Source organism: Gavia stellata, chromosome 3 (genome assembly GCF_030936135.1).
Source record: "Gavia stellata isolate bGavSte3 chromosome 3, bGavSte3.hap2, whole genome shotgun sequence".
NCBI classification, from domain to species: domain Eukaryota; kingdom Metazoa; phylum Chordata; class Aves; order Gaviiformes; family Gaviidae; genus Gavia; species Gavia stellata.
This window is the reverse complement of record NC_082596.1, coordinates 16,347,981-16,374,844: the sequence shown is the minus strand read 5'-3', so window position 1 is coordinate 16,374,844 and position 26,864 is coordinate 16,347,981. Positions and strand designations below refer to the sequence as shown.

The following is a 26,864-nucleotide window of genomic DNA, read 5'->3' as shown; positions in this document are numbered from 1 at the left end:
AAAACCACCTTCACATCAATCCCTTCACAAATGAAAACATTCCATGTATGGGGTTGGGGGTGGGGGATGGGGGGGTGTATGGAAAATGTTATCACAGAAGTTGATCATATTATAGATGTGGAAATGCATAGATTTTGGTAATTTAAAAGTCTCTTTAAAATTCAGGATAAATAGGATATCAAAATCATAGGGATACAGTACAAAGTCATTTGATAGCTGTTTCCTCCCATTACATATTGTTTGTAGCGAGCGTTTGGCTAACGTATCCTTTGAGACCTCCCCAGACTTCCCCTCAACCTGACATAGCGTACCACTACCCTTACAGTGCTTCTCCTCACCTAACCTAGTGACTCACCCAACCCTCCCTTGATAAAAATTAAACCCAGTGCTGCTTCTTGCAGCTATCTTGGACACAGAAGAAAAAAGTGGTTTTCTTCTTTTGCAGAAGCCTTTTTCTTAAAGGAGACTTAATCAAATGTCCCTTCACTCTGTCTACTCTGAAGAACTCCAAAACACACAAGAGAAACAAAGAAAATCCTAATTGGTAACTATTGTCATCCTTATTATTAAACATTAGCTGTCATTCTGTTAAATACTAAAAAAAGTAGTATTGTTAGAGGCTGAAAAATATACTTAAGTATCCACGACCAAAACAAATACACAGACCCTATCAGACAAGCAGTTCTCCTAGCCCTGCCAATCGGCAAAGCCTCAAAGAGTTACAACCTAGACATTTTGTATATAGTGACAGTTTTACTTCATCTCTGCAAAACTCCATCAGAGACTCATTTAGGTCGGAAACGACCTTTAAGATCATCAAGTCCACCCATAAACCTAACACTGCTAAGTCCACCACTAAACCATATCCCTCAGCGCCCCGTCACCAGTGATGGTGACTCCACCACTTCCCTGGGCAGCTTATTCCAGTGTCTCACCACTCCCTCAGTAAAGAAGTTTTTCCTAATATCCAATCTAAACCTCCCCTGGCGCAACTTGAGGCTGTTTCCTCTTGTCCTATCACTTCTTACTTGGGAGAAGAGACTGACACCCCCCTTGCTACAACCTCCTTTCAGGTAGTTGTAGAGAGTGATAAGGTCTCCTCTCAGCCTCCTCTTCTCCAGACTGAACAACCCCAGTTCCCTCAGCCGCTCCTCACAGGACTTGTGCTCCAGACCCTTAACCAGCTTGGTTGCTCTTCTTTGGACACATCAAAATTGTATTAAGAGAAAGAATAAAGACAGATACTTTCCATATTCAAGTCCTTAAGATCGATGAGATTTTATTATCTTACTAGATAATGAGCAGGATCAGAGGACGGACCTAAGTGTCCCTTCTTTCATGTTAAAGTGCCACTTAAATGCATAAAGGGAAAGCAAAGGAAAATCATAAGGAGCATGTCTGCATCGTACAGAGGGCAATGCTGGGAACCCGAAGCTGGACCAGAACCGGCTGTTGCACAGTGCAATGCAGAGCTGTGCACATGGCGCTGCAGCTGTGCTTACTCGTGACACTAGCTCCTAAGGGACACAGCTGCAACATGCCAACATACACACATCCTTATTGATGCTCACCCTGATCCCTCCACCGGGATGGCAGAGCACTGCTCCGTGTGAATTCCTCTGTCTGCTCCCAGCAAGCGTGAGTTACTACCGTTGCTCTCCATGGCGTTACACAGGTGTGTCCCACATCCGCTGAAGATCATCTACTGCTCTACTTTCAGATTACAGGTCTTATTTAACAGGTGCTTTTGTTCCAAGGTTGACAAGTTGAACTAGCATCTCTCCCATACCAATTTCTGATTCGAGTACTGTCTTGGCTTTTGCAATCCCTCTTTGTATTGTGTCAGATTAAAATCTAAATGACAACGATGAGAAAGAACATTGACACTATAAACAGACAACTCTTTAAATAAGGTTGTGATCAAAGCAACAAGTAGCCTAATAAAACCCAGGTGGCTCTAGCTTATCATATGCCATACTCATTAGTTCAAGTGGCCCATTTAATAGATTTCCAGGTGACAACAAAAGAAGGTTTGTTGCCAGTTCTTACATAAGCAGAGCCAGAAATGAATCTGCTGCCTTTTGATAAGAAGGTCTAATTTAAAAAAAAAAAAAAAAAGTTAAAAAATATTTATTTTAAGAGTCAGGCTTTTTGCCACAGTTGGCAAAACCACAGAAACCAATGTGGGTTTGTATTATTCACTATCTACATAAAGCTTAGCTAATTAAAAAGGAGATATCAAATGACTCATGTTTGCCATAGTTTTCTGTGGGTCAATGTTTTTATCCTGGAAAGCCCCAAAAATTTAATGGCAACTTTAAGAGACTTAACCTGCAAGTTTCAATTAAAAACACAGTCAGTATTTTGTCTCTACCTTTAAAAGGAGTATAAGCGCTGACAGCAAGCAGACAAAAAAAAGTTTGACATTTATTCTTTATTTTAACTTTGTGCTTTATGCATCCAAAAACATTAACTAATTTTTCACTTGAAACATCATTATAAGAAAAGTGGCTTGGAAGATTAAGTCAAATTTCATAGAATGTGAAGCATAGCACTGTGAATAAGAGCAACCCATTTTCAAATGTCATTTTAAAAAGTAAAACCAAAAGCTCAAATTTTTACATTTGAGGATGGAGGGACTATTTGTTTTTAATTCTACACCACTGCATCAAAGTAGAATTTTACAAGGAACTCTGTCATCCCTCACCCTGACATTCATTATTTCAAGCAGCGTCTTGCTTTCCCCCCGCCTTCAAGCACATTTTAAATTTCTGACCCACTATTTCAATTCCTTTTCAAACAAAAGAGTGGATAAAATTTTTGCGTGGAAATCAGGTTTATAAGTCTAACATTTTTAAAATGCTATGGCATTTAGCCTTCCAAGCCCCCATTTGCCTTTCAGTTATAACTGAAATTTCAGTTTCCAAATTAGCCAGGTAGAGATGCCAATATTCCACTGAAAGCCATTAAGACCTGGACACCTAAATTCCTGTGCCGTTTCTAAAATGTTCGAGCAGCTATGTGTTTGTACAACGTTTAGGACATCCAGAGCCAGCTGATGCCTCCAGGCATGAGCACAGTAAAGCACAAGTCACATTGTGCTTCCCAGTTTGAAAGCAATGCAGCTTTCAGGATGGCAGCACTGACCTTGTTCCAGTTTACATCTAAACACTTCTTACTCCCAACTCCTCACTCCGTCTCCTTGGCATTCCTCTTATCTTGAGCAGTTGGTGCCTACTGGAAACCATCAGTATATGCCTCCAATTCCAGTTTCTGTAAATCGATCAATCTCAAACTGTTTCTCAACTGTCTTTTCATCTAGTTGTCCATCAGTAACACAATGATTTTTGACACTGTACTATTCTAACAAGCACATGACCAAAAGAAAGAAGAAAAAAAAAAACCTTCCAAGGAGACATTTCATTCCTTTTTTTTTTGTTTTGAAATTATTCTTCCTACACCTGAGGAGAATTGGCGTGTTTGGTCTAGTTCCTGAATACTTGGTTCTGCGACCTTGTCCTTCTTGTACATGATGAGAGCTACGTAACTAGAGAGCAACACACCAAGTCTAGAAAATCATCCTCAGTAGAATCAAAATAAATAAATAAATAAATAAATAAATCCTGCCCTCGTAGCTTTAGTTACTCCTTGTAGGACTCAAGGATATGTTTTTCAACGGAGCCACTTGGCTCAGGGGATGAAGACCTTCAGAATTTCCTGAGTAACAAAGACCTCCATTTTTAAGAGTGCTTGTTGTTCCACTGCATGAGAAAGGCTTTCGAGCCTCATTGTGTACCAGGAGTGGCACCCAGTGTCCAAACAGCATCCTTACAACAGCATCTTCAATTCCCTTCTCAAACAGTCTTCCCTCATTCCTTTCTCCCAGGCTGCAGCCAGAGAAAATCAACAGCTCTATGCTTAAACCATGCATTTCATAAAGTATACTTTAAGTAAACCAGTTTACATAAAGCTTTTGCCAAACTGTTTTAACCAACAGTGCATAGATGAATCAAATTTTCAACTATTTAATGTGGAGAACAACTATGAAGTCCGATAAAATTCTGTAGCTTTATGGCTTAATTGAAGATTTAAACTCTGAATGAAATCAACTTTTGCCTAGACTATGGTCTTTCAACTGTACTCAACAACTGACTTAACAGCCACAAACTGATTTATTCCTGATTATTGGTATTGCTTTAATAGCCCAAACCAATTTTCCTGAACATGCTTTGTTAGAGAGGAACTAAAAATCACTTAAAGAATTAGGGAAAAAACCAAACAAACCTATTTTCATGTTTTGCAGCTACACAGGATTTTAAAGATCGTCTATCGTGCTTGGCTAAGACAACTGAGTAAAAATGAGAGTAACAAATCTAGCAAATAAAGTCTTTTTGTTTCCTCCCAAAACTGATTAGAGGGATAAGACTTCGGTTTAAACAAGATTCAGCAGTTGGAGTAAGCTGTATAGAAAGCTTCCCCCAACCTGCTGCAAAAGCTACAATTTCTACTTTTTTTTTTTCTTTCACTATCACAAGCAGTTCAGAGTTGCACAAAGTGCATTAAGATAAAACACTTAATGATTAGAACAATTATCCAAAAGCAAAAAAAAAAACCCCAACAATAACAAAAAACCCCAAACAACCAATAAAACAAACATGCTAGGGGTAAAAGAAAAAAAAAATCACCCTACTTTCATCTACATGTGGAAGTCAAATTGCAAATACCCATTTCAGTAATTTTGCCAGACTTCAGCTGGTCAGTTTTCCTGTTTCACCAATATCAAAACATAAAACCCTCCATAACACCTCTCTCCTCAAACAATGAAGCCTAACGTTGCCCATCTTACTATCTGCCTCGCATGTGCTAGTTCGAGGAGCGTTACATGCACCTCTTCAGCAGTCAAACGCCTTACAGCCCAGTGAAAATCTGACTTCCTGAGAATGTAAAAGATTAGATCTCAGTTATACTGCAAATATCTCTGAACCAGCTTTTCTTTCTAAACCAAAGGCACAGAACTGGCACTATATAACATTTTATCGAGAACTCTAAAATCCTGACGTTCAGTGTCTGTAGTGCCTCTCCAACTTACCCCTGTAATTTCTCTGCTGCATAAATGCACGCCGTAAAAGCTCCAAGATATATCACATGGATTAGGTTTTTATATATATAAAAATATATATCCACATGTATAAATACAAATATATTTTAATAAATATACACACACACATTGAATAGTGCATTCAAATCTTGTTGAATTATTTCCCCATTAAGATTTATTTTGTTTCAGTGAGACTTCCACTTGCAAAAACATGCACACATTGCACAGCAAATATGTCTCTGTTAGGTGCCTAATATGGCCAGGGAAACCATTTTGACTATTCTGTGCCTGCTTATGCATTGTCCTACAAAACAATAAGATAGAACAACAAGAAACTAGCAATTAAGAGAGTCTGAACGCACATCGGGAATCACTAAAATCCACACTAGCCAAGTCAGGAACAATATGACTGATGAATAGACCATATTATATTAGGAGTGTTAGCAAGTGTTAAAAAATTATCCTTAGCAGATGTCCCTTATGACCTAAATATATCACACAAAGAACATGCCTGTCTTGTTTTCTAAAAAAGTTTTAAGAAATCTTTCCATTTCTGTTATTGACTAACACTCCACAATGCTGAATGTTGGCTATAAATATGTGCATCGAGGATTTATCACACTAAGCCTACAAAAACGTATGAGTATTTTATTGAAGAGTAAACATTCTATTTTAATGTGTATTTTTCTACTGCATGAATTTACGCTGAACTGAAGCATGTAATCCAATAAAAGAAATCAAACTGTGTATTCAGCAAACAGTGAAACAAAAGACAAGCTGCATACTAAAGCAACTTCGACCAACACACCACAAACCAAAATATAGTAAATGCCTTGAAGTTAGATGGGTGAGAACAACCTTACCTGCAATAAATACATTTTGTAGATACAGTCAATAAGGAATTATATAAATTTAAACTACTATACACTACTACATGTGCAGCTATGCACACACACCCTGCTCATTTTCAGTAGAGCTTTAAAGAAGTTTTTATTTCCTTAAGTTTTGCCGTTATTAAGACTCTATACACTGGCTCATCTAACTGCAGAAAAATGCAAGATTTGCTCAGTTTGAGCTTTTTCAGTTTCTCCATATATTTTTGACTGCACTACTGGATTTAACAACATCTATTACTCATAAATATATAATGCTAAAATACAGATCTAAAGTTAAAGTCTACTAAGGATTTTTCTCTTTTCTATCAAAGACTTATTTCTCTTGAAAAATCTTTTAAGTTTAGTAATCTTTGCGAATCAATTTCTTATCCCTTCAACTCCACTGCTGCAGTAGGTTTCCTGTTAGCAAAACAGATTTCAAGTCTGTTCCTCAAGTATTCAATTCGATATTCAGTACTGAACCTTGGGCCAGTAATGCATCTCTGTCTTTCCATCAATAAAACAAATATAAATGCTATAAACCAAAAGGTGCGAACTGGGTTTAATCTGTTCTATACATCGAGCATGTATAATTTTTTTCTAGAAGAGAAAAATCCCACATAATTTTTCCAGATTATGCAGTTGAGAAATCTGTAAAATATTACGGAGCGAGAAACAAGAACCAAAAATATTTTTCTTAATTTACTACTAGTTCTTATTTCCATCAGTTTCTATTATTTTTCACCCAGATGCATTGATTTGAATTGTTGTTCAATAGAACTATAGTAATTTCCTTCATTTGGCTCTCAGAATAAAATATTAGCACGTGGGATTTGTTCCTTTTGCCATGCTTTTCTTCAGCTCCCTCAAGTTTATTGCAGCATTCTTCAGGGAAGGAAATGGCTAAATACTTGCATTAGCAAAAAAGGAAAGGAGGGGGAATGGAAAGAGGTAATAAGAAGGTGTTAAAAGAGCACTCTCTTCCTCTTGGTCCCGTCACACTGGGAGAAGTATTACCAAAAGAACAAATGAGCATAGAGTCAAAATACCTGGCCAAAGCTACAGGGGAACACAGAGACCACAAGCAATCGGTCTCTTAAGAAAGGACATGCTACAGACCAAAACAAAACACACAAAAAGCACAGAGTGACCGATCCAGGCAGCCCAATGGAAGTGTCCACTCCTGTAGCACGCAGTCTAAGACTGAAGACTCGTATACAAGGATGAAGAAGTAGAAAGTTTTTACCAGAATTGAGAACACCGTCTTTACATGGTCTGGGCTTCCTTCTGGGTGAAGCTCTACTTCCTCCAAACACAGAGGTAGACTAAAGCTTCTGCTTTTCTAATCTTTAAGCACCCAAGAAGGCACCTACCTCAGTTGGGTAAGACGAATACAGGATCTACCAGGATGTCTATTGTTTGTTCTAGCAATTGCCTGAAAACCATCTCTGTCTTTAAAATACAAATGGTTATATCCCGTCTTTTTTCCTGAATTGTGGTACAGCAAAATTCAAACGTTTAGTAAATGATAGAGTACATCTGGGGGGAAAAAAATCCAGCAAGCTTCACCTTTGCCATATGTTCACAGCAATATTGTTTCATAAACTAATCTGTAGTAGAGCAGCTAAAAAAATTACTTGGGAATGTCTGCTTTTAATAGGAACTAGCACGTTAGATATTGTTTACTGTAGTATTTCCGCAAGTTAATGATAAAATATAAACATGAGGTCATTTGCATCTATGTGATTTAAAGTGTGGGGGAATATAAAACATTTTCATATTTCAGAGTTCTTGCATATTTCCCAAACCTGAACAAATAAATTATTAAACGAATCTGTAAAAATCAAATAATAACCTTCGGGTTCTTTGTAACTCAAAAATAGTTTTAAAAACTTTTGAGTACTCAGGGTAGATAACCTGTACACTTTCTTTCCCCTAATAAACAGTAAGCATAAGACTTAATGTTCTCAAATCACTATCACAAACTATAATATAGGTATAAAATTCACAGATTGATGCCTGAAATAAAAAAAAACAGATATTAAACCTCTGAATATTCTTTTATTATTTAATTGGTTATTCTCTTCTGTGCACTTTAATGTCTTTAGTCAGAGTTGAGCTGATTATATTAGCAAAAAAAAAATCAAATTCAGAATAGCTTACTTGTAATATTGTACCTAAATTGCAGAAAATAAAAAAATAAATTGGGCTTTCATATTGCTGATTACATAAAAATCAATTCATTTCTGCAAGTGTTACAAAACTGTATGAAATATCCAGATAGCAAACTAAATGATCATACATCATGATTATAAATAAATACAGTTAAGACAGAACGCAAACTATGAAGTAAAAATCTCCTAGCTTCAAGTTCAAAACTTGCATATAGTGAAATGTTTGAATGCAAAACTGAGCTGTATACAGTCTTCCAGCTTCATTCTAATGCTGCTATAAAAGATAGTTACATGCAGCAAACTACCTATCACTTAAAATAGATGCTTCTCTAACTTCATTTTTAGGATTACTAAATGATTATTCTTACATGTAATTTTCAGTAAAGTTCAGCATGAAAGTTTATTAGATATGTTAATATCCATTGCAATCATGGATTACTAAAAAAAAAAAACCAACCCCAAACAAACTATGACTGAATTTTTCAGAATCTAGGCAGCTACAAGGTTTTTATGTTTAAAATTACTCAAGAAAAAATGCCACAAAATATGTTTTCTTAAAAAAAAGATAAAAGATAGTACAGCATTTCTGCATTTAAAAGCAAATTACAGTAAGTTCTTTTGCAGCAAAATCTTAATGGAACTGGATTTAAATAAAACTTTAATATGCCTGGTGCTTTAAAGAGCAAAATTATTTCTCTTTTTTGATTCAAAATTAGACATTGAACAAAAGGATTTACCTACCACTTTAAAGCATTGCCTCTACAGTAAAAATCAACTTGAAAATCCAGAAATGCAATAAACAAAGCATTTCAGGAATTTCATGCAATACTATCAGAAAAGGAATAGTTTATATGCAGTTTTTAAGTCTACACAGTCCAGCAGTGTAAACCTACTTAAATAAGCTGTCTAAGAAGATCCATCACAACTGCTATCTCCTCTTCCCTAGTTACGTGTGGTAGAATTGGGAAGTGAAGAAGAGAACCTGCAAAACAAGAAGGCTCCTGTTCTGCTTTTAGGATACATATAAACACACAGAAGTCTCTGAATCAAGTTCTACCAATTTGTATAGTTCCTTAGAACACGCAGCACATTTAGGCCGATTTAAGAAAGGAAAAAACATTGAGTCAGTAGGGCTGTATTTAATTCAATGCACTTTGTACCGTATTTTGGGAATTCAGTTGTATCAAAGATTACATAAACCTTATCAGATGAAAACAATTTTTAGCCCTCTTCTGTCTGCAAGCCCCAGGTCTGGCTCAGAAAGCAGCCCAGAGCGGGGACTTATGCGCTGGGTACGAGCGCCCTCTAACGGGGGCTCCACCGAGACCGCCTGCTGTCACACTGCTCTCGGTCCTCAGCCTGAGTTGAAAGAGCTTTAAAATGGAGAGGAGGATACGCACATGTACTCTTCACCTTTCTCTGCTGTATTTAAGATAATTAAAGGCACTTTGTCTTCGGACTTCATATTACAAAAACACACTTTGGGGTACATGGCTTTATCCGATATAGACAAGTCCACGTATCCGCACGCACAGCGCCTTTAGACTGTGCCCTGAAAAGTAGCCTTTTATCTGAGTTTCTTCTTCTTTGCCCAATAAAGACAAAAGCCTCCAGCAGAGATGAGTCTGCACAGTAGGAAAACTTAGGCAAAACATTTAACACGCTGCACGCCTGCTACTCCACTGAACCATTACAATTATACGAACAGTGTCAATATTAGTTTCCTTTTAGGAAACAATTTAAGAACTCGCACTGGTGACACATAAAGTACAAAATAACTCAGGTGTGATCAGCAGCTTTATTAAAGAACCTTGATTATGTGATACGTCTTATTACGTGACAATTAAGCACCCTAATAACCAACCTCTCTGTCAATCAGTATATTCCAATATCAGTTCTGGCAAGCCGCTAAAAAGGCAAAATATGGAAGACTAGATAAGACTGTTTTGTATGTTTAACAACTGACCATCCACCCTCTATCATAATCCTCTGAATTCCTTATACAAATTAATCCTTGCCTAATCTACAGACTATTTCATTAATTTTTTTACATGCAAATGATAAAGAAAAAAATCCAACTTAAAATTCAGTATCCTTTTTACATACAGCACAAAGTGAAACTTCATAAATGCATGCACAAACCTGATGGGCTTTTGCCAGCACTTAGTAATTGAAAAGTCAACATTTAAACAGTATAGCTTTCTTCCTAAATTACTACAGAAACTTATGAAAAACACGGTTGAGGAATTCAGATAAATGGACTACAACTGGAACCAGAACCAAGGCTGTGATTTGGGAGGTTTTGGGTCATCTGTTCCTGTCCTTAGCGAAACAAACCTTAAATTTCATATAACCGTATTTCTGCATTTCATAAGCATTCAATTTTCTTACAGTAAAAGACAATACATATGACCTTCTCTACTTTTGACAACTGTTATACCTAAAGAGAATAAACCTAAACAAAAAAAAACAGGAAAAAAATTTGTCAGCTAAAATTGCATCCACCTATTCAGAGCAGTTACAGCATGCTCAAGTTCTGTCCTGCAACAATATAAGAGAAATAAAAGATATGCCTACAATGATAAACCTTTGAGTTATAATACTAGCAGACTTAAAATGGGAATAAGTGGAAGTTTTTTTCACAGGAAAAACTGACAAAATTTAGCCTTGACAGAAGCCTTTACAGAAAGGAGATGAATCAACACAGTTAGGGGGCTGTGATTTAATAACAGCAACACTAGCAAAAGAAATCAACCGTCACAGAGTCCATTTGGTCTCTACAGGTATTTACGTACTGTCTGGGAGATTCTGGTATGACCATACAGGGGTTTCAAGCATCTTAGGGGTTCATACTACCTCTCCACAGTTGTACTCACAAGGCTGTTTGTGGAACTACACTATTAACTTAATAAAAGAAAAAAAATGTAACTCTAGAAGACAGTAGCCTTTTTTATCAAGATGCTTTTTTAAAAGCCAAAAACAGTCCACCAAACACCACTACACGTATGCACTGAGATATAGTATGCTGGAAAGCGTAAAAAAACTCATGTGACTTTGGTCTTGAAGCCCCTATAATGTCAAACCAGCGTAGCAGACCACAGGCTTCTCTTCAAGAAATGCAACCTCAAGAACAAGTCCTCCAGTAAAACAGGAGGGGCCTTAACACAGCCAATACTCACTTCAATCTCACTGCAGTACACAACAGTTCAAAAAGCACACATTCAGTTCATTGCTTTATCTTAAATTAACTTTTCTAAGCATGTTCCTTTTAGCTGCCTATAGCCCTCTGCTTATGCAAGGATCACGTATCACAGGTCACTGTACTGGCAACACTGGAGGTAAGGCTCAGCAGCATGAACTGCTGCTACCCCTGGCCGATTAAAACCCTGAGAAAGTACTATATAGGACCTATGACATGTTTCTCCATCTTCAACTGCATTCATTTGAGGCTAAAAATAGAAGCCACAAACAAAGAAAACGGTGAGTGTTTTTGTGGAAATGTTGCACTATGTTACTTCTAGTTGTTACCGACTGATGATACAATTAGATACAACCTACAGCACAGAAAAATACAGGTATTAGAAACTTTAATCATCTAGATACTTCTAACATGAAAACTGAAAAACAAAATTAACCTTCTCAAGGTAAGAAAGTAAAAATTGGAGGGGCGGGGGGGGGGGGAGAGCGCGGGGATGAGAAGGTGGCATCACCTTTTCATCCATAGCATTTCAGAGGGAATCTAATGAAAACTCTACATAGTTATAAGACAAGAAAAAGTTACAACCTTCTAGAACTTATTTTGATGTATGACTGTCTCGAAGTTTCTATTGGCACAATTAATACAGCACTCTAATTTATTATCTCAGCTTTGTAAGTAAGGTACTAAAACATACCAGGTTGAAATAAAATATGTTTCGAGATACCTTATCAAAATAATGTCTCACAAGATCTGTAATGAATTACAAGATGTATGCTACATTTTTAACTGTTGCTTTCCATGACAGGAATATAAATTTCCTTTAAACAGGGAGAAGAGCTACTTAATGAATAGCACTGAACATAAAAACAATGAAGTGCAAATGATTGAACTTAACATGTCGCTTAGAGACATGATTTATAGTCAAGAATAATACATTTATTTCTTAGGAAGAAAATACACCTCATGCATTACATGTTTTTTGTAAACCTTAACTGAAAGAAAGGAAAACTATGTTCAGACAAAAGCTTGGAAGTGCCCTAAAGTGAAAAAAATTCTCAGAAAACTACCCTCACAAAGACAAGCTGGAGTACTGCATCATTTCACAGAAACGCCTACGTCAAAAATCCTTACAGCAGAAATCTGATTTTCCCTAAACAAGAGTTGAATCCATCAGTGGAGGATGGGGAGGAGGGGGAGGCACAGGAATAGGGGTTGTACATGTAGATAACTGGAAGTATCTTCTTAAAATTAAAGATCTGTGTTTTGAAAAGTAAATTCAATACCTACGAGGATTTAAGTGCACTAGTAATAAGGAAACACCGTTATCTGAAAAGTAAATGCCTGAGCAAAAGTCCAGAGTGCATCCCCAATATATCAAACATTCGTGTTGAAGCATCTTTTGCTGAAGACTCAACAACATACCCCTGCTCTGCAGTTTTCCTCCATTAGCTCACACATCATCAACTAAACTTCACCTACAGATTTCCAACAGAGAGCTGGGTTGAACCCTCCCACCCCCTCCAAAAATCTTGTGCTGCAGCAGGCCAACCTAAGTGTTTAAGACTTCCCTGACAGGAAAATCTTACAAAAAAATTACACTTTGTAAAAAGAATCATAGGAAGACAACACTGCAGGAGAAACTTTCTAAGATGAAAAACACCTGTGGATTCATAAATGGTAGATAATCCTCCCAGATTTGTAATAAGAATTACTCAAAGCTGAAAAAACCTCATGTTTTCTGTAGTTTCCAGAAATAGTCCAATTCAAACTGCATTAAAAATGTTCTTGCACTAAAAGAACAAGTATGGGTGGTTTTTTTTTAAAAATCAAAATTTTCATCTTTGAAGGAATTCTGTTGCAGCAAATAGTCAAAACTTAATACTATCTCAGGCATTAGCAGCAAGAGACAAAATGGCACCGTAACAAAAGCATATCTAAGCGTATCTGAAGAAACGGCTGTTCTTAAGAAGTTAGAAATACATCTTTTATCAAACTTATTCTTAAATGTCATGCATACCTATTTCAAGTTCAAATTAAGGATATTTCCTTAGCACCCTCAAAAATGTGGGTTTTATTAGATTTGCTCAGTCTAAAAAAGGAAAACATTAGCTTAAATGTCTCTTTCCAATTATCTAACAGGTTTTTTGCTCAAATACCACCCTCCTGTACATAAGCTCAATTCTCTTAACGACGATCACCTCGAGACCACAAGGCAAAAGAGTATTTTTCAGGTGACCTGCTCCTAGAGCTCCTGCAAAATAACATAGAAGAAATGATTTTTGGGGTGTATTCATTCAATTCTAGGCATAGCAGATAAGGATTTTGCCAACAGATAACTGCCCCATCGTTGCTCCCCATTTCCTCCCCTCACGAGAAGGGTGGCTGGGGTAGCGTGGCCCTTCAGCCAGCGCAACAGTCCCTAAATTAACACAAGATCAAGTATGACCAAAGTCCACTAAGAAATGCTTTCTGCAGGCCCAGAAACTTGGAATCTCAATAGAATTGTTCCTATTCCAGAATTGGGGTGGTGGGGGTGGTGGAATTAAAGAAAAAAAAAATATATATATACACACTAAGCAAGAAGAAAAGACAACATAACGTTTTTCTGACCAAAAAGAACAATGTTAAGTATCATTCTGGGTGATGCAGGCACTGAAGCGCCAAGACCCTTTCCTTCGTATCTCTGAGCCTGAATTTGTGCAAATACAAAAAGCCAGTTGTGATACTGATGTAACATACAGGTCTTAGGAGGAGGGAGGTGCTATGTTCGGTTTGATTTTTAGCATCCTGTATTTTAAGGTTCTGGCACATAACAAGAGATTTCTCTGCTGGAGTATCTGTATCTAGAAGAAAAAAGAATCTTTTGAAAACCTGGCACGATGCTTGCATAGAGAAATGTAATTCCAGGGAAAACAAACAAGGAGTATTTATAAAACGTTATTGTTTTTCACACTGGCAAGACAGAAGACAACTCTAAATAGAGCCTAAAAAGGTACCTAGCACTCAGCTGGCAACCTTAAAAGCCATTTTGTTTGGGTTTTCGTCTTCCCTAGCCTCTACCACATAGGTCAAAGGGCTCGAACAGGCCCCAGGTAAAGGGAATGCAGAAGGAACATGAGCGCTGTGCGTTTCCTGAATAGTTCAGTCTATCTAACTGTATTTCACTGAGAAGAATACAGAGAGAATCTCTCTGTGACCCATACGGTAGAGGCGAGGGAAGATGAAAACCAATACAAAATGGCTCTTGAGGTTGGCTTATAGGGTTCAACTACCTGAAAGGAGGTTGTAGCAAGGGGGGTGTTGGTCTCTTCTCCCTAGCAACAAATGAAAAGACAAGAGGAAATGGCGTCAAGTAGCACCAGGGGAGGTTTCAACTGGGTATTAGGAAAAATTTCTTCACTGAAAGGGTTATCAAGCATTGGAACAGACTGCCCAGGGAGGTGGTGGAGTCACCATCTCTGGAGGTATTTAAAAGACATGTAGACAGGGCACTTAGGGACATGGTTTAGTGGTGGACTTGGCAGTGTTAGGTTTATGGTTGGACTCGATGATCTTAAAGGTCTTTTCCAACCTAAACGAGTCTATGATTCAGCACAGGCAAGCTCCCCTGACCTGGCTGAAAATTCCCTATCGCTGCTAGAGGCATGCACCAGTGTCACTGTGATAGGTTCGCTCTCCATTCTGGCTAGTTTGCCTGCAGCATCGTAACAGAAGGTTGACAAGCTAAGACACCCAGGTGAGGGAAGCTCCACAAGCATTGCCTTTGGCACCTTACTTAATGCCAGGGTTATTGCCTACTTGCTAAAAGGGGAAAAAGAAAGACTGGTAACAGGAGTCACTTTCTTGGAATAAAGTTTCTCCCAAGCAGAAACAGTTGAACCTTGCACACAAGATCACAGGCTTACAGCTTCAGCATGGTAGTCATCACATGGTGAGATGAATCCATCTTGGAAACTAAGAAATTTATTTCACTCCTTGCTAGCCTATCAGCTACATGGGAATACTTCAGCCATTTTCTACAGGAAAAACTGAAGCATGGGCTCCAATTAAAAATTTAGATTACTCTCATCCTTTGAAGAGCTCCAGAAGAGAAGGTATCTTTAAAACATCTTTTAGGCTTTAATAAAATATAGTTATGACTCAAGCACCATATTAATGCAGGAATTAAGATTCCCTTGTGTTTTGCTTTTTTTTTTAATATATATAGCAAATTCTATAATCCCACAACAGAAGCAATAATCAGCTAAGAAACCTTACCAAGTTGTGAAGAATTCTTAAAATGATCTGTTTTAAAGGCAGAGTCTAAGATTCTTTTATAATAAGATAAAATATTAATTTATTAATAACCAAACTCATTATAAGCAAGAAAAAGCAGTTTATACTTTAATCTCGCTCATACTGAGTTATCAAAATTAGATAGAATCAAGCTTCCAACCACAACTACTTTGACTATATCGCCTCTTTAGTTACTCTTGAAGTTAAACCGTCTCTCTTTAAGCCCTAACAAAGAAGATTTTCTGCTAGTATCATTGAACACACACGCACACATACGTATATAACCAAGGTTAGAATTTGAAGACTTTCAAGTTTACTTTATAGCTTTTATACCATTCTCTGTCAAGCCAATTATACTGACTTACAGTGGCAGTAACGAAATATTACTAGGACCAGCAAGGAAACACCAAGATAGATAGAAACCACTGATGCTACTTCTAGGTCACTTGGAGAAGCAAAAATATCACCCAGATTTCAAGTTAACCAGTGCCTCTTAAACTTACAAATCTCCACTCTCCAGGCTTTCAAGGAGTACTTAACACATAAAAATAAATATACAGAGAGGCAATCTATATGCCTGATTACATACATAATTGAGGTGCTGGAGCGTGTCCAGAGAAGGGCAACGAAGCTGGTGAGGGGTCTGGAACACAAGTCTTATGAGGAGCGGCTGAGGGAGCTGGGGTTGTTTAGCCTGGAGAAGAGGAGGCTGAGGGGAGACCTCATCGCTCTCTACAACTACCTGAAAGGGGGTTGCAGAGAGGTGGGTGCTGGTCTCTTCTCCCAAGTGACTAGTGACAGGACAAGAGGAAATGCCCTCAAGTTGCGCCAGGGGAGGTTCAGGCTAGATATTAGGAAAAATTTCTTTACTGAGAGAGTAGTGAAACATTGGAACAGACTGCCCAGGGAGGTGGTAGAGTCACTCTCCCTGGAGGTATTCAAGGAGCATGTGGATGTGGCATTGTGGGATGTGGCTTGATGGGCAGGGTGCTGTATGGTGTTGGGTGGGTTGGTTTTTGGTGTGTTGTGGTTTGTTTTTTGTGGTGTTTTGGTTTTTTTTTTTTTTTTTTTTTTTTTAAAGGTTGGACTTGATGATCTTACAGGTCTTTTCCAACCTTAGTGATTCTGTGTCATTCTGTGATTCTATATGTACATGTATCTATACATACACATAATACACAGCCGTTTTCATGAAAAGCTTTGGAGTCTATATGAATTAGACTGGAAACTTATGTAACTTCCTGTGTGGACAGTCTTACTCTAAAATAAGTGCGTCCATATAATACAGTACTTATCCCTATAACTTTCCTTACATAGACAAGATTTCAGTTGGATATGCAGGATAGCAGTGCAAGTAACCCATTAATACCTCAAGTCAAATAAAAACACTCTTTGATCACATACAAACTTCCTGTCACTGTGGAGGAAAATATAAAAATCCTTTTTTGCACATATGGATTTATTATTTTTTTTTACCTCAAGTTTTGCAAAACTATAACCATTACCTTCATCGAAGTCTGCATCATCTTCTGTATGCTGAGGGAAAGGGAAGCAATTTGTGATTTCAAGTCTGTCATCCACCACAAGACCCAGCAGCACTCCCTGGACGACTTCATTCCCCTGTCCTTCTTCTTGGTAATGTTTAATGATCTTTAACACAACCTAGAACACAAAGACATGAAAATCGTATTAGGCAATGGGTTTTTTGTCCTCAAACTATACATTTAGAATTTTTAAATTGTTGAAGTGTTGCATAAATTGGAGCTGCAAACCAAAGTGAGCTACTGGCTTGAACACCAGCAATTTTAATATAAGAACTGGAGGCCATCCTAATATTACAAGAGAATGAAAAAAAAGACCATTAAATGAACGGTCAAAATGCAGTTCTAAACCAATTTTCTGAAACACCCTTCTAAAATGAAATATTAATCTTTTTTACTTTGCATTGTTGCTGTAACTGTTAAAAGCTATCTTGTAGGGACAATAAGCTCCCTCCTAAGGGAAACATTGCATAAGAAACTATCAAAACACCTTGAAAGTAACTATGCAGAAACTGGTAGGAAATTTTTAAAAGGCACAAAATGCATCAAATTGCAGTTTTACTTCAGATGAAAATGTAATTTATATTTTGTAAATGATATGTCATATGATATTTAAGAATAATAAATTATAAAAGAAAGAAACAAAGGAGCACAAATTACTCATCCTATTTTTAATAATGTAATTCTTACTTCCTTCCCTAAATCTGAATTCCACGATCAATAATTCTTATGAGTTGATACTGTAAATTGGAACAGTATGAAAAAAAACATTCAAAAATCGTCAATCATTTGCCACTTAAGTAAAATTTTATCCTTAACAAGAACCAGAACAAGATAAGACACTAACCATAATCACAGACTTGAAAGAACTTATACTTTGTCCTGCACAAGTGAGTTTGATTTCACTAACTCCTAATCCATCCAAGCAAAATGCACCAGAAAATGTCTGATGACTATGTTGTCGTTAAAGCAATAGTACTTTAATGTCTGTTGGCAAACAGACTAGTGTAATGGATTTCAGCTCAACCACCCCGAGAACAGATTTTGTACAAATACTGGTATTTAGTGAACATTCTACAGGGGGAAAAAAAACCAAAAAGTTAAGCTCATATTTACACATCAGAAACATATATTTGCCCCTAGCTTTCTCCTTGGCTGTTTAGCAGAACTTTATGTCACAATTTTAAAAACACCTTTAATGAATTGAAGTGCCACAATATAGGTTAAATGGAAGAAAAAGGTGACTAGAGAAGAAATTCTTTACAAAGACATTGCCTTCCTGGGGTAAAATGGGTAAACAAGAGCTTCATATACAGCCTGCTTGTGAGGTGGAAGGAGAATGGAAAATACCTTTTTCCAACTAAGTTGGATATAAGTATCAAACAGGACTAACAGCCACTGATTCTTTGTTTATTCACAACACCACTCACTTCTGCTTTCTCTTGCATCCAGATACACTCCCACTGAAGCCTCTCAATCACAGTTAGATAACAGTGTTTCACCCCAATACACATTTACATCTGTCCCTCAAGTCCTTTGAGGCCATACCTTTTTATCCAATTTGTTAAAACAGGTCTACAAAGCAGAGAGATAAAGAGATACTTTGACTATACAAATCTCATTTCATGGGAAAGCAGTAAGGAAATTAAGATCAGCGGGCAGCAAAGTAGAATTTAACAATTCTGAAAGCAGTACAGCAAACACCAGTTCGAGATCGCCTAGATGTAGAAAATGGATGCCTTCTACCACAGAGCCAGCATATAAATAACACTCTACTTCCATTTAGTGTGAAGTTAAAGTTTATCATGTTTTTGCCATAAGCTCTGTCTTCTACACTCAAGGAATCCATAACTAACTAGACAGATTAGAGCACAGCATGGTCTCTGCATACTGCATAACTATTCTCAACATCTTTATAGACTTGTAAGCTTCACCTTTTTCAGTATTTCTCTCCTCATTTGCTCTTGAGTCTTCTATGCACACTGACTGTCCCTGTTACAGTGAATCCTGTTTGCCTGTTGATTCCATTCCAGGAGCATGTGTGATACGATGCCAATTTTAATCGCAGCATTTCTGATGATAATTGCTCACAGAAAGCAGCCGCAAATGAAAAGAACGTGGGCTGTCATCGAGTATCAATGATTTTTCAGGGAGATAAAACTAGGAGTTCAAAACTCAAATGCTAACCAAATACACCAGTACACAATGAAGTAATAACATACACAAGTCTGCAGTTTTCCATCTCCAGCCTGAAGACCACAGCAGGTATTATCCAGGGAGCTACAGACCCCAGTTTAGGCCTACCTACAAGCTTGTTTTCTAACGGAGTCTGAGAAAGGTAGCAGAGAAGGTCATGAACTCACTACTCTAAATTTCACACCCATTAGCAAGCTGCAAAAGTTCAGGTTTATGACTGCACTGGAAAATGCATTAGCTACCGAAATCATTTATAAAAAGATAAATGAACAAGTCTGAGAAATGCATCCAATGACACATGATTCTTGTTTTCATTTTGTTCTTTGTTCTGGAGAGTTTTATAGCACATAAGACACAAGTCTTAGTATAGCAGGCTCTTAAACTTGGATTGAAAAACCTGCCATCAAAATACTACCATATGACCAAGAGGGAAACACGCACTGGAACTTGTGTTTCAATACTAAAAACAGACCTTCAAATGTAAAGTAGAACTTTTTCTCTAGTGATAACAAGACCAGTTTCAAACATTAAAAATGTCGTTTCCATTTGTTTGCTAGTCTAGATACAGCAGGAAGAGCTGATCACTACACAAATGACAATGCCATGACATTTCCCAATTTGACTGCGCAAACCAATACTTCATATTGAGTAAACCACACACACAAAAAAAAATTAACACTAACTTGTATCTAGACATTTCCTAAAAAAAGATGTTATGTTTATGAAGCATCTGAACAGAATCTGAATAGTTTTATTGGTTTGAAAACAAATGTAAGAAGTGTTAATATAAATAATGCAAGTAACACAACACACTGAGACATACAAATCAATTTTTCCAAATGACACAGAAAAAATATCCTAGAGGAATCTAAACGAACACCAGTATAACCCATCTTTCATCTAATGCTGATTCACTTTCCAAACGCTATTTACAATTCCTATCCACCTATTAATCTAATAAGAGATGTTGCCTCTTTGTACAAACTATAATTGTTTTTAAATACCCTTAGACCCTTCACTGCTGTACCACTGCTATGTGAAATTAAGAGTAACCAAACCACATTACAACTGTTACTGTTATTTAAGTAATGCAGCTGGCCAACCAGGAAAGGCTATGTACTCAACCAGAAAATGTATCAAGTAATTTGACTTACTGTTAAAAGAAAAAATTAAAAAATCAGACTTCTAAATTCTGATACCTCTGAACACACAAGTCAATAACTGTATGCAGCTTGATTTAGTAAATACAATTAGTATGTAAGAAATATTTAGGTACAGAAAGACTCTTTAGAAAAGGATATACAAATAACTACTAAATAAAACTCAAGAGTCCCTTAGCCTTGTAAATTTAGTGTTCAAAATACCAAAGCAATTTAATCATTTGGAGTAGCCACTTCTCAGATTTTAATGGTCATTAATCCTCAATTAACAAAAAAAAAAAGCTTGCAGTTCAGCAGTGCTTCTAATCTTCAAATCTTCAAAGCACTGCTCAAAACATTAACAATGAAGTCATACTACAAAAAAGAACCATTCTAAAACTATTAAAAACTTCAAAGATACATATTTTAGCTGTAGGAGTATAATGCCAAATTTTAACTATGGCTACATCCTGACATCACAGTTGTTAATTTCAAAAGTTTGTATCTCATTACAGAAATACCTATAACACGAACCGTCAGCTGAAGTATCGTAAGCCTTTGGAGGGTCCTGGGAAGATTCCGCTCTAAGGACATGAATATACCAAGATGCACATTTCTGTATTTCCCTAAAGAGAGACAACAGCAAATCAAAGCCCTGGAGATTCATTTATGAATGTGTTCCAGAGAGCTGAAAGTCACCACGTTGAAACCAGATTTCCAGTACCTGTGCTGTGTCTTATAGATGCAGTATCAAACAAGAGAGCGCTTCTGTTAGCCCACTGGATACACGATGTAACAAGCTGATTTACAGTCTTAAATCAAGTATTTAAATCTTTTTGAATGCTTAACATTTTTTCCCACCCAAGAAAGCTCTGTCGGCAGAACCACCAGCACCAATTGCCAGCATCTGGGGAGAGGAGGGAGAGAGAGTGTAAATAACGCTGTGTTATGTAGCTGTTTTCAAATGTGGGCATCAAATGTGGAAGGTGCCACAACACCCACATCCTCTCAATATTTAACACTAGTGAAACTGTGATCAATATTTAGCTTGGCAAAAGAGTCTTTAAAGCTATTACCGCTAATAGTGTCTGATACATTTTGAATACATCCGTATCACATATGGAACCTTCTCCATATGAATTCTTAAAACTCAAACCATGAACTTTTACATTTAAGCATTACAGTATGAGCAATTTTACTTAAAATCCTAGCATAGACAAAAGTTCAAGAGAGAATCATTAATCTATTTTTGTAAATGGATAGATCTCAACTATCATGACTAGAAACAACACATGTAATTGAGTTTGAATTGTGCTAAAATCAGAGATGCCTAAAATTAAGACATCTACCTGACACACATTAAATGCATATGTGGCACCTCCGGAAAAATAGTTAGTTCACGTGTTTAATAATATCCAAATGAAGACATACTGAATTTTACACTAATTTAGTGGCCCTGCCTGCTTCCCCAGCAGGCACTACACCAAAAGCAAATCTACAACCTGCGTTGTACTGAAACTTAACCAACTACCCACACAGAAATTAAATTTAATTAAAGAGTTCTGAAATCCTCAGGTAAGCACGGAATGGCTTTGGTTTTAAACAAGGACTTGGAAAAAAAAAAAAAGAGAAAATTAGAGCAAGATAGAGCGAAACATGGGCAATTTTAACATTTTTTTTAATAGTTCCAGATGAGGGTGGGGTTTTTTTGTTTAGTTTTTTGTTGTTATTTTTTGTTGGGGTTTTTTTGTTGGGGTTTGGTTGTGGGTTTTTTGGGTGGGGTTTTTTTTTGCTGCTTTTTTTTGTTTTGTTTTTTTAAACACGCTACAGATAAGTAAGACAAGGTCTGGAAGCTGACCAAGCAAAAACTTGCCTTGAGCTGATTTGTCTCCTGGCTATAGCACCACTTGATAAGATGGTAACAAAGTCTCTCAACTTTCCTGCCAGGAGAAAAGGAACTCTAAAGCAAAATTAAAGATACCACTGCAACGGTTAAGAGTAAGAAAATATATGTCTAATACACATAACTCCTCCAGATGATTAAGGAGACAGATGTTTACATACACAAATAAAAAATTCCAACTTAATCAGTGCAGTCCACAGAAACATGTTCTAGAAAGCACTATCTGACAGATACCGCATCAAAAGCACAAAATCAACAGGTTGATACTCTAATCTTTTAGGTGTTGGATATGAAGTCATGCCATGAGATGAACTGAATATTAGAGGTGAAACTGAATTTTCCATGTTATAGTAATCTTGAGAAATATGACAATCTCTACTGAAAATCAAACCCTGAATTCACTTAAATGCATATTCTATATCATCTGGAGAGATTTTTTAATTTTTTTAGATTCTCTTATTTAACACTGCTGATTTTTTGAGCATTCCTGACATGATCGATGTCTAAGCATTTGTTCTTTTCTCCCTCATGCTTAACTTTGTAATAAAAGCTCTTACAACTGTTAGACCAATTTTATCATAGGAGAAGTAAAAAAAAAAAAAAAAAATTATTATTTTCCATTCAGACCTTCAACATCTTAAGCTAATTGTTTTGACAGATATCTTCAATCCTATGATTGGTGGCCAGAAAAAAAAGGCATTTTAATTCCCGGACAAGTAATCAGAAAGATACTTAATCTGAACATATCGTTCAAAATCTACGGTCAAAAGGACAGACTGAGTAGACCTGAAAACCAAGGTAACTTAAAAAAAATGTTATTTCTGAACATCAAGTTCAGAAATAACAAGTCTTAGCCCGCACTGTTCGAAGAAATATAATAATCGTCCTTTGGACAGAAGGCCTCAAATGCCCCACAGTGTTCTACCTTTATCTTGACTGGCTAGAGCCCTAACACCAACATTTACACAGCCTTTGAAAATACAGTTCTTGGAATAGTAAGCTTACATTTTACGTCACTCAACAGCTAATAAACACCAGATGTTAAAATCTTATTTCTGAACTTGACAGAAATTTGGGGCTTAAAACCAGTAATTATATGGGAGGCATAACAGAATGATGCATGCCATTTCATACCAACTCAATCAGGTACAAATATCAAAATCTCTTTTGGACATGAGTGTGGAAGTTTCCTGGAGCTGAGCCTGAATTCAACTATTATGAACAATGCATATTGATCCGAGGTGGTCCTCAAGCAGGGGATAGTACATATATTTTCACACAGAAATTATAAATCATAGGATTCTGTTGGTTTTGTCTCATGTAGGTCCTCAGTACCAAATAGTTTTGGAAATCCATGTTAAACTGAATGCAGAATACTCCATCTTGAACTGTAGGGCTTTTTTGGTTTTTTTTTTTTTTTTTGGGGGGGGGGGGGGGGGGCAGGGGGGGAATGTTACATGCTCCTCTACTATTTGAATACTTTTGAGTAGTAGGAAGCATATAAAAAGCATCCAAAGCTTTTTTTTCCCTGGGTGACTTTTTACATCAGTTGGTACCATACCACCTGCTTAGTTTGTAAACCTCAAGATTTCAGATAATTTAACTACAAAAGGGAACATCAGTAATCTTCAAAAAGGAGTGCAGCTCCACAATACGTACGTTAGACTAAAGAAAACTACCCAAATCATAACAGATTATTGATTTAACATCAGTACTTTCTGTCACCTTACTTGGTTTAGGAACTATATCACCCTGTAATTACAGGGATCTCGATGGTTTTCCATATTACCTCCTGCCTCATAAGGTCCTTATAGCCATCTAACTCAACACTTTCCTGTGTTGGGTTTTTTTTTTCCAACAGGACAAAGGCGGCAATAACATCCATAAATAGCATTAAGCTAGACAGAATATACCTTGCCTCTTTATCTCAGTACACTGCTGACTCAAAGCACAACTCGAAGCCAGTAACAGGCTGAGAAGCATTTTATCGCTCCTTGCTGAATGTTAACTGGTTATGTGCACTCTTTGGGGCATGGCTGGAAAAGCTGCACCTTGCTTACCCTGAAGCTCAGTCTAGAAAAAGTAGACATTCAGTTCATTTTTCAGTTTCTGTAACTGTTACACAGATTATGTGTATCTCAGCAATACGTTCAACGCAAACTGAATGCAAAGCTTAAACCACTGCCAGGTAACGCCCCCTATAAAACACTTATTAAGTATCCACTCTTTCAGTTGTTTTGGTATTTCTCTTTTTAAGAGGAACTACTTCCAAACTGCTGCAATTCAAGAGCTCTAGAACTTCCCTTCAAGCAAGAGGGAAACCCAGCCTAACAAGAACAGGGCCTTCCTCTACAGTGATACAGCCTTCCTGCACCTCCCAACAGTCCCAGTCTTCCAGCGAAGGTTGTCATTCACAGAGTGCAAGTCTAGCCTCACTACGGACACTGCCAAGTGATTGACACATACGTTGTTGTATTTACTGGAAACACACCCAGCTGCTGTACACATGGGTTAGCTTCTCACTCATTCTATTACTGGGACACTTCAAAAACTGTAAGGATTTTAAAAAAACATAAAGCCTATTAAAAAAAGCTACTCCAAATTATAAAAATCACTGATTTTATATAAAAGCAGACACAGAACATGAAACAAACCATTAGTTAATACCTAGAACTAAAACTGGTAAATATCTTACCTAAATATGAAATGAAAAAGATTTTGCTACTGACATAAATAGGTAGGTGGAATTTAGCCTTAAGAACTGAAACAGTACAGACACTAAGCCTGTTTCTGTACAAATATAACATTAGAAGGGGAGATTACTGGGTTTTGGTTAGAGGCCTGTTGGTTTTTCATAGGCTGTGGTTTCCCTTGACTCTGTCAGGAACATGTTAAGCAACTAACGTCTTCTAGGTACCATGAAACATCTATTTAAGTCATTTATTTACTCATGTCCAAGCGAGCTGCTTGTTCTTGCAAAGGGAAGAAGTTAAACACAAACCGCAGTGCACCGAAGCAAAAAGTCATTAAACAGTGGAGAAAAGAAAATTTATTAAAACATAGAAAAATATCAAATGTTAATCAAGGTGTGCTTTACCAAATAGACCAATCTCTTCCTGATTTTTGTCCCACTACATGTTCATTTGGGTTTTTTTAAACTGCACAACAGTTCAGGTTAGCAACCATCTCCATGGTTCTTCACAAGCCATTAGTACACTTTAAATACTGCCTCAACATAAGTAAAAAAGCACAATTACACTTATGCATTTAAATTCTCCATTGCCCTGTTCACACACTGGTATAATGTATTTCTCCGCAATACAAAGTTTCATAACACATTTCACAGTACATGGATTCATGCTCATTCCCATGGAAACCATCAGGGCCATAGGCACTGCAGAATCACTTCCTTGTAGAAACATTTCTATAAGGCAGCCCCAGGACTTCAATCGTACAAGCAGCAGGGCATTAGATGTTATTAGCACACTGTTAGGAGGCAGCGATAGGGCTGTAATAACATTAACATCCAAAATTCTGCTAGTTACAAGTGGGATGGAACATTTCCCCAGGACTACTTAGTGTATTATTTCTCCTATTTCACAAATCTCACCAAACTCAAATCCTCTGAAAACATTTAGTACTTTAGGCAATTTTACAGAAATTGCCAATACAATTTATATTTATTATTTTTAATGAATTCAATACCTAACCTTCATTTCAAGAATGAAAGCTGATGATCATACTCCTTTAGAGCACAACATATGGAAATTATATAGAAGCAGTAAAGGCAGGCACAATTTCAACATTTTCCGCTAGATACACTAGAGCCTTACACTTCAACACACAGTCGATACGTATGTTTTGTGCATTAGTGAATCACCGTTGTTCAAATACTCATATTGCTCATTGAGCTAGTAGTTTATCTGCAAGTAAAAGGTTTTCTCTTCAGCATCAACTTCTAGCAGCTTCCTATAGAAAGATTTAGGGATGACAGCCGAAAGCAGCAGTAGCATATTTTATTTAACAGCCTATTTTTAAATCAGATTGTGCCAAACTCTTATCACTTTGAAGCTGAAGAAAAACTGCAAGACAGTTACCCATATCTATTTGACCTTCAAAAATTAGTAAAATAGGGCAGAACTAGATGGGGAGGAGGGAGTGGGGTCTGATCTGCAACTACTGATCTTTTTCAAAGACCATACCCTGCACAACAGAACTGGAATATATATGCTATTTAAGGGTGTGTCTTAAAATCATGACTTCCATATGCATTCAACAGATGCTTCCAAGTAACCAGGAAAATCCCTACTGGACATGACTTCAATGTCATTTTAATAATTTATAATGTTTTGTGCAACAATTTTTTCCACATTCAAGCACTTATCCTTTCTGGCAAATGCTTGGTTATGCGCTAAGGGGCTGCAACAGAGACAGATCCTCCTAGTAACAGGTAGTGCAATCCAG

At 37.0% G+C, this 26,864-nt stretch overlaps 1 protein-coding gene across 1 annotated transcript in view; it reads right to left on the bottom strand.

Annotated features, from left to right (window-relative positions):
• EIF3H (eukaryotic translation initiation factor 3 subunit H) overlaps positions 1-26,864 on the bottom strand; it is a 91,285-nt gene that overhangs the window by 50,793 nt on the left and 13,628 nt on the right. Inside the window, exon 2 of the mRNA XM_059815444.1 lies at positions 17,127-17,283. Within this exon, the coding sequence (XP_059671427.1) occupies positions 17,127-17,283 (157 nt within the window). The remainder of the gene's footprint in view (positions 1-17,126; positions 17,284-26,864) is intronic.